Source organism: Maylandia zebra, linkage group LG22 (genome assembly GCF_041146795.1).
Source record: "Maylandia zebra isolate NMK-2024a linkage group LG22, Mzebra_GT3a, whole genome shotgun sequence".
NCBI classification, from domain to species: Eukaryota; Metazoa; Chordata; class Actinopteri; order Cichliformes; family Cichlidae; genus Maylandia; species Maylandia zebra.
Genome location: NC_135187.1, coordinates 34,561,135 through 34,576,104, shown reverse-complemented (window position 1 = coordinate 34,576,104; position 14,970 = coordinate 34,561,135). Strand labels below are relative to the sequence as shown.

At 41.9% G+C, this 14,970-nt stretch overlaps 1 protein-coding gene across 4 annotated transcripts in view; it reads left to right on the top strand.

Moving 5' to 3' along the window:
• phf14 (PHD finger protein 14) overlaps positions 1 to 14,970 on the top strand; it is a 153,779-nt gene that overhangs the window by 89,263 nt on the left and 49,546 nt on the right. For all 4 annotated transcript variants that reach the window (XM_076879578.1, XM_076879579.1, XM_004560965.3 and 1 more), the window contains one exon: positions 5,676 to 5,793. In XM_076879578.1, coding sequence (XP_076735693.1) covers positions 5,676 to 5,793 — 118 coding nt within the window. The remainder of the gene's footprint in view (positions 1 to 5,675; positions 5,794 to 14,970) is intronic.

Here is a 14,970-nt window from a genome sequence, read left to right as displayed (position 1 = left end):
ATGCCTACATGGCACGAGCTTGACAAACCTGAACAACGCAGATATGAAACATGACAGCTTAAGACATGAACCAACAAGTTATGGAGCTGTTGTTGAGGGACCAGGAGAGGTTCTCTGCAAGGTGGACACCAAGGAATTTCGTGGTCTTGACAACTTCCACAGAGGATCCATTGATGTTCAGTGGACAGTGATCTCTCCGTGCTCTCCTGAAGTCGACAATCATGTCTTTTGTTTTGTCCACGTTCAAAGACAGGTTGTTGACTCTACACCAGTCTGTTAGCTGTTGCAACTCCTCTCTGTATGCTGACTCATCACCACAGTCCTCAGCTCTTGCTGATGAGACAAGCACGGTCGTTTCATCGGCAAACTTGATGATGTGGTTCAAACTGTGCATTTTTGCACAGTCGTGAGTCCAGGATCCAGTTGCAGAGGAAAACTGAATGGGGGAAGAGTTGCTGAGGGATGATTGTGTTGAATGCTGAACTGAAATCTATGATCTGATGAAATTTTATACACAGTCCGACATGCAGTGAAATGCTTATTGTTGTGCAATTCCCAACCAGATACAAGAATAAACTGAAATTAAAAATCAAGTATAACATTAAAGTTAAAAATCAAAATTAAAAAGGTATGCAAATCAGCAGTGTGCAGATTGACAGTGAATAGTCAAAAACAGTTATTGAGTATATTATTGAATTAAATTGTTTTATTAAGTGCATGTACAGTGATGTGATATGAGAGAAACCTGGGGCCTGTTCTTCGTACCTCGCTAAGTAAGTTAGCTGGATTAGATTGTTGACGATTTCGCGTGATCCTGGATCGTTCGGTTCCCCGAAGCTCATCCGGGACTTGCTGTCATAGCAACAGAGCCGTAAGCGTAAACCTGCTCGGGAGCAGGCTTACTTTATGTAAACAGGATTAGATCGCGGCCACTCAGGTATGTCCGCTTCATTTATACGAAAGCAACAGCGATATTCCACCACTGTTTCACCATAAATAAATATTATCAATGTAACTAAAGATAATGCAGCACCTGATCCTTTTATTGATGTCACACAGATACATACAGGTCATTTCCTAAAAAAGGGAAATGTACTATTAACATTCTATTACATGTATGTGATTATTACAGATGTAATTCATATTTCAGAGTAGTAATTGTAAATTACTTCGTGTAATCAAGATGAGAGACCACGGCTATAAAAGCGAAGGTGGATTTGGGAAGTCTGTCGCAGCCATGTCCTGTCCGTTTACGCGACCAACCCATTGCGGAAGGTGCAAGATTGATAAGGAGACTCCTCAGAATTCAGCGTATATTGCGGGACAGACAGGATCCTTTAACTCAGCGCGACAGTGTGCTCATTGAGAGATATCGATATTCCCGTGAGGGTATTATTTACTTAACCAACTTGTTGACGAGGGGGTGCAGGACCACCACCTGTCTTTTTTTCCTCTGCCCTTTTCTTGGTTGCTGTTATGAACAAACTAACAGAGTATTACAGGCCAGTATTACCTTGCCAAGAGACGAAAAGCAATCTAAGAGATAAATATTACCATTCTGTAGAATACTCCTGTATTCCACTTTTACTTGTTCCCATGTTCTTGTGGGTCCTGTTGTGGCTCTAATGTGAAAGGGGATATAATATAACATATTATAATATAATATAATGCCATATGATATTGGACAATATAGTGTCATATGATAGATCTACCCTACCGCCTACTGGTGTTGGCCAGAGGGGCCGATGGCGCGATATGGCAGCCTGGCTACAACCGTAGCTGCCTCCACCAGTGTGTGAATGTGGGAGTGAATGAATAGTGGTATCGTAAAGCGCTTTGGGTGCCTTGGAAAGCGCTATATAAATCCAATCTATTATTATTATTATTATTATTATTAAATTACCTACGAGTTTGATTTGTCAGCAACTTTCTGCCAGCCCTCTCTCCTTGCTTTTGCACCCTTTGCAGTGTTCTCTTGCGTTTTAATTAAACTCTGAAACTCCTGAAATCCCGCACTCATGAGTTCTTGCTCTGCTGCCGGAAAATACCGTGCACGCCCCTTCGACATTTTCGCCGACCAATCAGCGGGTTGCCGATCAATGTTTCTACTATCGATGCGTAGCCCCTTTTACGACACCCAGTGATGTCACATTACTGCGTCCAGCTGTACTAATCGTCAACAGCAGGTGTGTTCGGGGAACCGGATTAGCGAGCTCACGGTTAGCGCGATGGTTTGGTCTTGGATGTGTCATGTGATCTTGGATGTAGTGAGCGACGTACGAAGAACAGGCCCCAGATCAGGCGTACATTATTTTGCGATGGTGTATAGACATATTTAGAGTCCAGTCCTACACCTGGTTCAGGGCCCATATAGCCTGGAGGAAGAAGCTCCTCCTCATTCTCTGTGTGTTGCCCTTAAGTGAGTGGAAGCGCTTCCCTGACCTCAACAGTGCGAAGACTACCTTGTTGTTATGGGAGAAGTCTTTCATGCACCACTTGGTGTAAATAGACTGCAGGTCAGGAAGCACTGAGCAAATGATGCATTCGGCAGAGTGCACCAATCCTTGGAGAGATCATCTATCCTGCTTGGTGCTGTTCCCATACCAGGTGCAGATATTTCCCGTCAGGATGCTCTGGATGGTGCATGAGTAGAGTTCTTGAGCACCTTCAGAGGTAGGTGGAAGTCTCTGAGTCATCTGAGGAAGAAGAGATGCTGCCGGGCTTTCTTCACCAGAGTGTTAATGTGACAGGATCACGAAAGGTCCTGTGTGATGTGAACACCCAGGTATCTGAAATTGTCTGCTCTCTCCACTGGCGCACCACATATAGTGCCTCGTAATTTCTCGCCTGCTTTGTGCTCCTTGGATTTGCTGATGTTTAAGAGAAGGTTATTCTCCAGGCTTTATTATCCAGGTGGATGAGAGCCCAGATGTAGGGTGGTGGCAATGGTATCATCTGTTGATTGGTGAACTGGAGTGGGTCCAGTTTGGGTGGCAGCAGGGTCTTAATGTGCCTCTAGAAGCACTTCATCATGATGGGTGTCTTGATTGTAGGGCTGTAGGGCGATATGGCCTAAAATCCATACTGCGGTATAATTTGAAGCATGTGCAGCAATGACATATATCGCGATATATTCTTTTCTTCTGTATACATATGTCAAAATGACTGAACAGTATAGCATGCCATTTTAAGAACACTTATTGTGCAAAACCTTTCTTAAATTTTTTTTAATCTTAATCTTTTACATATTAAAAATTACAAAACTTATCAAATATTTTTTTTAAGATGTAACAGATCTTTTTCCAAACAATTTAACACAAAACTCTTAAATAACAAATAAAAATGAAGATAAATGCACAAAGATTTTTGAATAAAAAAATATCGGTAAAACACAAAATTCTAAACTGTTTAAAATAAAGTGTAAAATGTGCCTTTAGAAAAGGCTTGGAAAAAATCAGTCTGCTGGTGTGTAGGGCCACCTTTTTTCTTTCCACTTGAATGACTGGGCATTTGTGGAAGGCGCAGTTTTTGGTTTTCCTCATATTCCAAAACGTGTTTCATTTTGAGGTTATAAAACCAATTACTTGTATTCCCTCTCTTCGCTATTACTGTCACCTGGCATAATTTGCAGATGATATTTTTCTGCTCAACTTCTGGCAGCTTAAACCCAAACCAGGTCCATATCACCGACGTCGCACTGGTCTTCTTTATGAGCACTCCCTCCTCCTCCCCACCTGTAAGCTCCATGCTAGCTTGCAGCCGCTGCGATGCTTTCGACCAAAACAGGAACAGCTTGATGACCTCATAAACATGCACTATCGCGGTAGAGCGGTATAGTCAAAATCTCTATCTTTGGCCAGATTCATATCGTTTCTACTGTATACTGTTTATACCGCCCAAACCTAGTTGATTACCACATTGTACACAGCTGCCCTGCCAGCCTGCACAGCATTGCCCCTCGAGCCCGCTGCATCACCCCTCCCCTGCAGTGGAGCCAGAGACCACACCTCTGTCTCAAACATCTACAGGGTTTAGCTAGTAAGCTACCAATAATGGTGACTTAATGGTGATTAGCTATGTGAGGAAAGAGTCTACACAGCATTGCCCAGCCCCTCCGCTCCCCAGCTGTAGCCTATCCAAGCTGTCAAAGGGCAAAGGGATGGGTTTCATCCTGGACAGGTTGCCAGTCTGTCTGTGTTAGCCCTGTTACAATCTTTCAAGTTTACATTCATTGTCTCTGAACTGTAGGAAGAAGCTAGGATACAGGAGAGAACTCGCGTAAGCACAGGCAGAACACACAAATTCTACACAGAAAGGTCCAAGATGGCCACCAGATGTGAGTGCATAACCCCCTTGCTATGAGGCAACAGTGGTAACCATTGTACCGTTGTGCTGCCCAGTTAACTACTGGTTAAGGAAACTAAATTAATTAATGAAGTTTTGTAGTTTAAGTTGCTGTATCTCTATAATTTGAACAGAACCATGTTACCACTTTACAATCTGTATGCTAAATTAATTTCACTGTGATTCTAACCCAAGATTTCTATGCATGTGAACATTTAATTTTCTAAAAAAGAAAGAAATATCAGAATCAGATCAGAAACTTTATTGTCATTGTCATGAGAACAACGAAATTAAGAATGGTCCCCGATCATTGCATCATCCCTAGCAATATCAAAATATAAATAAAACAATAAAATTCAATAAATAAAATAGATAGAATACTTAAAATACTAATAAGATATAACAGTAAAACATTCACATACATTCCCACACACATGCTTCAGACCGTGCATAGATTAACACAAGAGTGGCGTGATGGACATTTTTTTGTAGTATTCAGATGTGTTATTGCAGTTGGATAACAGCTGTGTTTGAGTCTATTAGTCCTTGCTCTGATTGCCCTGTACCGTCTGCCTGAGGGCAACAGTTCGAACAGGGAGTGGCCAGGATGTGAGGTGTCTTTTATGATGTTTTGGGCCTTTTTAAAACAGTGGGCGTTGTGTAGAACTTCCAGTGTGGGGAGAGGGCAGCCAGTGATCTTTTGGGCGGTGTTAATGATCCCTTGGAGTGCTTTCCTCTGAGCCCCTGTGCAGCTAGTGTACCAGATGCATATGCAGTAAGTTAGAACACTCTCAATGGTGGCTCTGTAGAAGGACACCAGCAGTCTCTGTGTGATGTTATTCCTCCTGAGAATTCTCAGGAAGTACAGTCTCTGTTGGGCCTTTTTCAGCAGCTCGGAGGTGTTCACACTCCAGGAAAGGTTCTTATGTTCATAAATCAACTATTAATTTGATTGTTTATTTCAGTTTTGGTTTGAAAAGCTGCAATTGAATATATGTCTTCTCTGTGAAACATACTCTAAAAGTTATTTGACCCCTTTTGCTTCACCAGAGGGCTTATATTCCAGCTCCTTAGGATTTTATAGGCACTACTGGCACTACCAAGGCCTGTATTTATCTGAACACTGATATGAACCACTGGGCAGACAATGATTGTGTAAGGTCAAGGGAATGGAGTGATTAGAGGATATTTGGAATACATTAACAAAGTTCACTCACTGACACCTGCCTTGTCATCATCCATCACTGTTGAACTGGCCTCATCATTAAAGGACTACTCAGGCTTTAAGTGTCTGGGACATAACGTGTGTCCCCCCTTTGTCTGCATCTCAGGTGTGATGAGTGTCGACTCTGCTATCACTTTGGGTGTCTGGACCCTCCACTGAAGAAATCACCCAAGCAGACAGGATATGGCTGGATCTGCCAGGAGTGTGACACATCCTCATCTAAAGTGAGTGTGCATACAGTCTATGTGTATAACTCAGAAAGAAACTTGAGGACTGTTGTTAATTACAGTTCAGAGGTACTATAACTTCATTTTAACTACTACTTCTTTTTGACTGTAACATAAAAACTCATAAAATAAAACATTTATCTACAAGTAAGTGGCAGTTCTTCCACTAAAGTGTGACTTCCATTATAATATTCTTAAATGATTTCCTTTAAATCACTGCCCCAGTTAAAAAATTCACATCAAACTAAATAATTCCAAAAAACAAAACCAAAAATGTGCTTTTACTTTGACATTTTAAATACAAAGTAAAAGTGTTTGTAAGCTGGTGAATACTAGTTTATCAATGTTATTTTTAAATTGTTGTTTAGACCTTCTGTGTTTATGTTTTTAAGAACCAATACATAAATTACTCAATGATTCACATTTCATATTCTAGCACATTCAGCCAGTGTAGCAGGGTGTTATGGCTGTAGCTCAGGCGGTAAAGCAGCTCACCTGCTAATCGGAAGGTTTGGTTTTTGTTCACCGTATGATCCAGTCTGCATGCCAAATTTCCTGGGGCAAGAAATTGTTGCTCTCCGATGCATCCATCAGAGTATGAATGTGTGTATATATACACACATTCACAGAAATAAGTGCTCGTGTGAATTGGTGAATGAGGCAAGTTGTGTAAAGCACTTTGAATGCTCAGAATAGAAAAGTGCTATATAAGAACCAGTCCATTTATCGTTATTATTTAGCAGGGCAATCACAACCTAGGTGGTGAAGTGGGTTGTCCAAAGTCACAGTACCCACCGAAATCCAGATTTTTCCTGAATGACTAGGATGGCAAAGAAATTTGCTGAAGTGTTATGATTAAAAATGCTGACAGGTTGCAATTAAATGGATATAGAAAGCAGTGAATATAGTTTGAATCCGTGCTGTTGTTGATGCTTTTTGTAGTAACATTATTAAATATTGTTATTATATTCATTCTGCTGTTGCTCTTGACGAAGGCGGTCACACTTTTCTCCTCTCCTCCTCCTCCTCTCCCTTAGCCTCTTATGTCCTTGTCTAGTCTTTTGTTTTTTGTATTACTTTTCCCTGGAACATTCTCTCACAGTCTGTTCTCTAAAACCTAAAAGAGGAATTATGGATTTGATCAACTGGTCCCTAAATGCAATTGACACCCTTTCTCAACGAGAAGTTTGGGCTTGGGTGAGCCTGAGTGCTGAATATATCTACTTATTCGGAACCATGGTAACAGGGTTCTGGCTGATCGGAGCTGGCTTGGCCCTGACTTATCGAAGAATTAAGAAAGCGGAACCGGCTGTTCAAACCCCCACAAGGCTGCCCGCTGGGATTGAAACGATGGGAAGAGGTGTGAGTTTCTCAAAATGGGCTCATTGAGTGCAGCACGGATAAGATCTTGGAAAGGCTACAGCTGCTGTGAATACTCAGAATAAGATCTCTGACTGCAGACTGGATTACATCTCGGAAGGGCTAGCTCAGAATAACATCTCTGGGTGCAAATTGGATGACATCTCGGGGAGGCACACTGTCGTGAGTTCTCAGAATCGGCTCCTCGAGCACAAGAAATGACAACATCAAAGAACGCAAGTATGGCGAAGCTCGCGGCTCTCCAACGGGAGATTGAGAGACCAGTGTTGGACTGTAGAACTGCTTTGAAATTCATATGAGCTGTTCGCACTAAAGTAAAAAGCACCATCACTTCATGCGGAGACCCCTTTGGCGCCAGCTGCAGTCTCAAGGCTGGAGCTGAACAACAACACCCTGATAACGACTGTGTTTAGACTGTTCCTTCCCATTCCATGCAAGGCCACCTGGGTTGGCTGGAAGACTGTTTACTTAGCCTGGCAGGGCGAATGACACTGTCTCAGCTGAACTCTGGACACGCACACACATACATATACACTGATATGCACACTCTCACTCTCCCCTCCCTTTCCAAACGCCTTCGACGCTTATTCCCTTCCGATGCTGACGGTGGATCAAGGAGACCAGCGCACGCAGCCCCGGATGTACTGTCTAAATCGGCTGTCTCTCACCCTTTACCCACCCCTGTTGCTTGTCATGTGTTTCTTTGGTGTATTAAGAGTTTTTTCATGTGCAGAGGTGTTTTTTTCTGTTCTCAAACTGATCTCCCTGTTGGAGCTCAGTCTGGGGGGAGTTTTCACCTTATCTTTCCTCATGTGGTGCATTTTTCCATTGTTATACCTCTCTAACCTGTCTTCCCCATGTGATGTTTTGTGTAATGTATGTATGGTCGGAGGGTAAGATGGCGCAGCCAATGCGTGCAATAGGTCGGCAGCCTTATGAAATTTCCCCTTGTGGGACTAATAAAGGTATATCAAATTAATTAATTAATATTCAAGTATATGCAGATTGAAAAACTGTTGATAACTTACTCAACTGGGGCGATCGTGGCTCAAGAGTTGGGAGTTTGCCTTGTAATCGGAAGGTTGCCGGTTCGAGCCCCGGCTTGGACAATCTCAGTCGTTGTGTCCTTGGGCAAGACACTTCACCCGTTGCCTACTGGTGGTGGTCAGAGGGCCCGGTGGTGCCTGTGTCCGGCAGCCTCGCCTCTGTCAGTGCGCCCCAGGGTGGCTGTGGCTACAATGTAGCTGCCATCACCAGTGTGTGAATGTGTGCGTGAATGGGTGAATGACTGGATGTGTAAAGCGCTTTGGGGTCCTTGGGGACTAGAAAGGCGCTATATAAATACAGGCCATTTACCATTTACCATTTACTCATGCAGAATACTGATTATAGGCCATTCTTTCATACATTTAAAAAAGTCGCTCTCATATTAATTAATCACGGTATCATTTTCATCATTGAGCGGTCCCTTTGTCATCTGTGCGTTGTCAGGGTTAGAGTCATTTGTAGTTATAAACATCAGCATGAGAACTCCTGCTTCCCTACTCACTGTCGGGATAGTTCAGTGAAACCTCTATTCTTCCACTTGAAGTAAAATCAGGTACATCCTAAAGATAAAGTTAGCAGAAGGGTAAGGAAATTGTGTTTGTCGATTATTTTTTTTTGTTGTAAATCACAGTAAATCTTATATGTTTGGAAAGCCTGTTTATTTCCCTTTAAATTGTGCCATAGTTAATGGTGTTTTTTCTATAGTACTTAACTTTTACATGGAGAAAGTAAAGCTGTTGGTGATATGTGGATGACACCCGGGTCACCATCAATTTTCAGATCAACTCAGTGGATAGAAACAGTTCACCAGGGAAGAAATGAAGGATAATAGCTGTTTCTGGACTGCACTGTGCACATTAAAAAGGATGAGGGTCTAAACATTGAAGTGTATTGAAGTCCACAAAGGCAGACCAGTACCTGCTCTTTGATTTCCACCACCCTCTGGAACACAAGACTGGGATAATCAGGACCCTCCAACACCAGGCAGATAAAGTTTCCTGTAAGGCAAAAGGGAAGGAAAAGGAGCACACCCTTTTAAAGAAAGATCTCAAAACGTGTTGTTATTCCAACTGGGCCATTATCAAATTGGAAAAGATGCACAGGAAAGAGGGTCACACCAAGTAGGGAGAAACAGAATGACAAACGGAAGAACACTGTCATTCCTTATGTAGCAGTTTATCAGAGAAACTCAAGAGAATTTTTTCCAAGCATGGCATGGCGTTTAATGGGTGCAACTCACATGATCAACCCTGCTCTTCAACCCACAAATGCATTTTCCTGAAAAATGTGGCACCATTTCATGGGAAACAACTAACGAAATATAAAATGCATTACCAAGAAGAATTGTTAGAACAAACATCAACCAAACACAAATTTCCTTATTTTCTATACTAAGTTTGTATATGTTTAATATACATTTATGAATTATCACAATGAGATTATCCCACATATTTTGGTTTAGATTTTGTCTAGTTTGTTTGTACGGAATAATATTGCATTGCATATGTTTGACAGCCTCTCGAACTAATTAATAACTACATCTGAATTTTCATATCTTTCAAATCTACCATGGATTTCTACTAAACTTTTCTATGGAGCAAATACTTCCTTAATGATTCTGTTGCAGAGGTAGGGAATTATAAAGGCCATAGTGGAAACACTGAATCTCACACACAAGACACACAATTAATCCATCAACTTACTCCTACTACACTCCATAGAAAAAGGTTTTGTTGAGTGTTTGTGTATGGATGAATCGTGCAAAAGCAGTAGGCGTGATCAGCAAGAATAGAAAGCACTTTTTAATTACCGATAATATCAGTGATACTAACATGATTCTGGTTCCATCCAAAATAATTCTTTACAACAACCAGTCCTGTTTCCAACACCTGAAGTACTTCTACTTGGGGAAAAAAAGTGATACAATTCTTGCCTCTTAATTACCTTTACTTTTAAAGCCACTGCAGTTACTACGGTCTAAAAACACTCGTATACAAAATAAATTTACTGAAATAGACTGTCTAGCATTAAGAAGAGCTAAATTAGAGTGATTAAGTGAAATAAAATACCAAGCTGATTTGATGATCAGCCTTGTGAATTAAGACATAATTCTATTCTTAACTGCAGATGATTTCTTTAGACAGAAATGACAGTTGAGAGCCAAACTTCTGTGTGGGGTTAGGGTTAGATTTGAATGATCAGTGAGAGGTTGAATCATTTCATCCTAATTATTTAGACAGTAAGTCAAAATAATCAAAAGCAGAATTTCAGAGAGTTTCATATTGTATGAGCAAAGCTAAATTGATTGTCAAAAGACTCAGTGTATATGAAATGAAAGTTTTCTTTTCTTCAGTTACCTTTTTTTGCCTAGATTAGTCATTTTTCAGAAGCTAATGTACAGTGGGGCAAAAAAGTATTTAGTCAGCCACCGATTGTGCAAGTTCCCCCACCTAAAATGATGACAGAGGTCAGTAATTTGCACCAGAGGTACACTTCAACTGTGAGAGACAGAATGTGAAAAAAAAATCCATGAATTCACATGGTAGGATTTGTAAAGAATTTATCCGTAAATCAGGGTGGCAAATAAGTATTTGGTCACCTCAAACATGGAAAATCTCTGGCTCTCACAGACCTGTAACGTCTTCTGTAAGAAGCTTTTCTGTCCCCCACTCGTTACCTGTATGAATGGCACCTGTTTGAACTCATCATCTGTATAAAAGACACCTGTCCACAGCCTCAAACAGTCAGACTCCAAACTCCGCCATGGCCAAGACCAAAGAGCTCTCGAAGGACACCAGGAAAAGTATTGTAGACCTGCACCAGACTGGGAAGAGTGAATCTACAATAGGCAAGCAGCTTGGTGTGAAAAAATCAACTGTGGGAGCAATCATCAGAAAATGGAAGACATACAAGACCACTGATAATCTCCCACGATCTGGGGCTCCACGCAAGATCTCATCCCGTGGGGTCACAATGATCATGAGAACGGTGAGCAAAGATCCCAGAACCACACGGGGGGACCTGGTGAATGACCTGCAGAGAGCTGGGACCAAAGTAACAAAGGTCACCATCAGTAACACACTACAACGGCAGGGAATCAAATCCCGCAGTGCCAGACGTGTTCCGCTGCTGAAGCCAGTGCATGTCCAGGCCCGTCTGAAGTTTGCCAGAGAGCACATGGATGATACAGCAGAGGATTGGGAGAATGTCATGTGGTCAGATGAAACCAAAGTAGAACTTTTTGGTATAAACTCAACTCGTCGTGTTTGGAGGAAGAAGAATACTGAGTTGCATCCCAAGAACACCATACCTACTGTGAAGCATGGGGGTGGAAACATCATGCTATGGGGCCGTTTTTCTGCCAAGGGGACAGGACGACTGATCCGTGTTAAGGACAGAATGAATGGGGCCATGTATCGTGAGATTTTGAGCCAAAACCTCCTTCCATCAGTGAGAACTTTGAAGATGAAACGAGGCTTGGTCTTCCAACATGACAATGATCCAAAACACACCGCCCGGGCAACAAAGGAGTGGCTCCGTAAGAAGCATTTGAAAGTCCTGGAGTGGCCTAGCCAGTCTCCAGACCTCAACCCCATAGAAAATCTGTGGCGGGAGTTGAAAGTCCGTGTTGCTCGGCGACAGCCCCAAAACATCACTGCTCTCGAGAAGATCTGCATGGAGGAATGGGCCAAAATACCAGCTACTGTGTGTGCAAACCTGGTAAAGACCTATAGTAAACGTTTGACCTCTGTTATTGCCAACAAAGGTTATGTTACAAAGTATTGAGTTGTATTTTTGTTATTGACCAAATACTTATTTTCCACCCTGATTTACGAATAAATTCTTTACAAATCCTACCATGTGGATTCATGGATTTTTTTTTCACATTCTGTCTCTCACAGTTGAAGTGTACCTGTGGTGCAAATTACTGACCTCTGTCATCATTTTAGGTGGGGGAACTTGCACAATCGGTGGCTGACTAAATACTTTTTTGCCCCACTGTATCTCTGTTGTTTTAACATTTTTCAATGCTATCCCCAACCACAACATGCTGATTATAAAGAAGACATAATCTAACTAACGGTTAGTTTAGAACAATCAAATAGGAGAACCTCTAGGCTAATAGCAGGGCTGCATTTCATGGTAACAAAAGTACTGATATGAAAAAGTAATATGAGCGTTCTTTCCTCTATTATGTTAGCATGGAAAGAACACTTGTATTTAGCGTCTGTTCAAAGCATTGTTCATAACAATCTGTTCATTTCTGCTTTGGAAAGTAACTCATCAATATACAACAGGCTACGTGGTTTCTTATTTTGAAGGATTTTTACTATTCACTTTGAATTCATCGGGCCCGGTGAAGAGGCTTGGTTAAGCAACAAATGGATGAAAGAAACCACGTGTGTGCCATTTCTGATATTGCAGGGTCTACATTTGAGAGGCATTTAAGAATGTGACATTTTTGCGAAAGTATGGTGTACAGACCTTTTCAGGCGCAAGGTGCTCAGAGTGTCTCAGTAATAGCAAGTGTGGGGAGATAATTGACTCCACTAAGGGCAGCTAAAAAGCACTCTGAGATGAGAGCTGTATTTAAGGAAAGTTTTATTATCTGCTTTAAAATGCCAAGTCATGCACTATTTTTGCCTGTGGGGGGAAAATGATTCTTAAATGCCAGCATTAAGTGCAGAATATTACCTGATCAGTGCAGTCGAGATTCAGCTAGATGAGCAAGATATAGGGGGTTAGGCAACCCCTCTGCTTGACAGTCTGGTACAAAAACCGGTGTAAAAAGTTATTCACCCACCCTCCATCCCGCTTTCAATATGAGCAGCAATTTGTGAGTGGATGGGAGAAGCAGCGTCTGTAAAAAAACAAAAAACAAACTAGGTACACCTTATGATGCAATAGTATGTGGAACCACCTTTATTAGCAATAAGTATTTTCTGTATGGCTTTATCAGCGTCTTACATTGTTGTAGAGAAATTTTGCTATACTGTTCTTTACAACATTGATGTTTGAGGGCATTCGCAGCTGTGATAATTTCCTTCCACAGCATTTTAATCAAGTTGAGGTCTAGACTTTGACTGGGCCATTGCCATTGTTTACTGTCCTTGCCTCAGTGTTAAAAATATTAGTTTTCTTAGGGGGTTAATACAAACTATTAACAATTTGCAGATCTCCTTTGACTAGGCCACTCCAAAGTCTTTATTTTGTTTTTCTTAAGCCATTCAGAGGTGGACTTGCTGGTGTATTTTAGGTCATTTTCCTGCTGCAAAACCCAAGTGCACTTCAGCTTGAGGTCAGAAACAGATGGCCTATGTTCTCTTCAGGACATTTTGGGAGACGCCAGAATTTGTGGTTCCATTTACTACAGAAATTCTTTTAGGTCTTGGGCAGCAAAACAGCCCCACACCATCACACTACCGTCACCATATTTTACTGTTGGCATGATGTTCCTTTTCTGAAATGCTGTGTTACTTTAATGCCAAAAGTCTAACTTGTGCCTTGTCAGTCCACGTAGTATTTTCCCAGAAGTCTTGGGAATCATCAAGACCTTTATGTTGCTAAGCAAAAGCAACATACAGTGGGGCAAAAAAGTATTTAGTCAGCCACCGATTGTGCAAGTTCCCCCACCTAAAATGATGACAGAGGTCAGTAATTTGCACCAGAGGTACACTTCAACTGTGAGAGACAGAATGTGAAAAAAAAATCCATGAATCCACATGGTAGGATTTGTAAAGAATTTATTCGTAAATCAGGGTGGAAAATAAGTATTTGGTCAATAACAAAAATACAACTCAATACTTTGTAACATAACCTTTGTTGGCAATAACAGAGGTCAAACGTTTACTATAGGTCTTTACCAGGTTTGCACACACAGTAGCTGGTATTTTGGCCCATTCCTCCATGCAGATCTTCTCGAGAGCAGTGATGTTTTGGGGCTGTCGCCGAGCAACACGGACTTTCAACTCCCGCCACAGATTTTCTATGGGGTTGAGGTCTGGAGACTGGCTAGGCCACTCCAGGACTTTCATATGCTTCTTACGGAGCCACTCCTTTGTTGCCCGGGCGGTGTGTTTTGGATCATTGTCATGTTGGAAGACCCAGCCTCGTTTCATCTTCAAAGTTCTCACTGATGGAAGGAGGTTTTGGCTCAAAATCTCACGATACATGGCCCCATTCATTCTGTCCTTAACACGGATCAGTCGTCCTGTCCCCTTGGCAGAAAAACGGCCCCATAGCATGATGTTTCCACCCCCATGCTTCACAGTAGGTATGGTGTTCTTGGGATGCAACTCAGTATTCTTCTTCCTCCAAACACGACGAGTTAAGTTTATACCAAAAAAGTTCTACTGTGGTTTCATCTGACCACATGACATTCTCCCAATCCTCTGCTGTATCATCCATGTGCTCTCTGGCAAACTTCAGACGGGCCTGGACATGCACTGGCTTCAGCAGCGGAAAACGTCTGGCACTGCGAGATTTGATTCCCTGCCGTTGTAGTGTGTTACTGATGGTGACCTTTGTTACTTTGGTCCCAGCTCTCTGCAGGTCATTCACCAGGTCCCCCCGTGTGGTTCTGGGATCTTTGCTCACCGTTCTCATGATCATTTTGACCCCACGGGATGAGATCTTGCGTGGAGCCCCAGATCGAGGGAGATTATCAGTGGTCTTGTATGTCTTCCATTTTCTGATGATTGCTCCCACAGTTGATTTTTCACACCAAGCTGCTTGCCTATTGTAGAT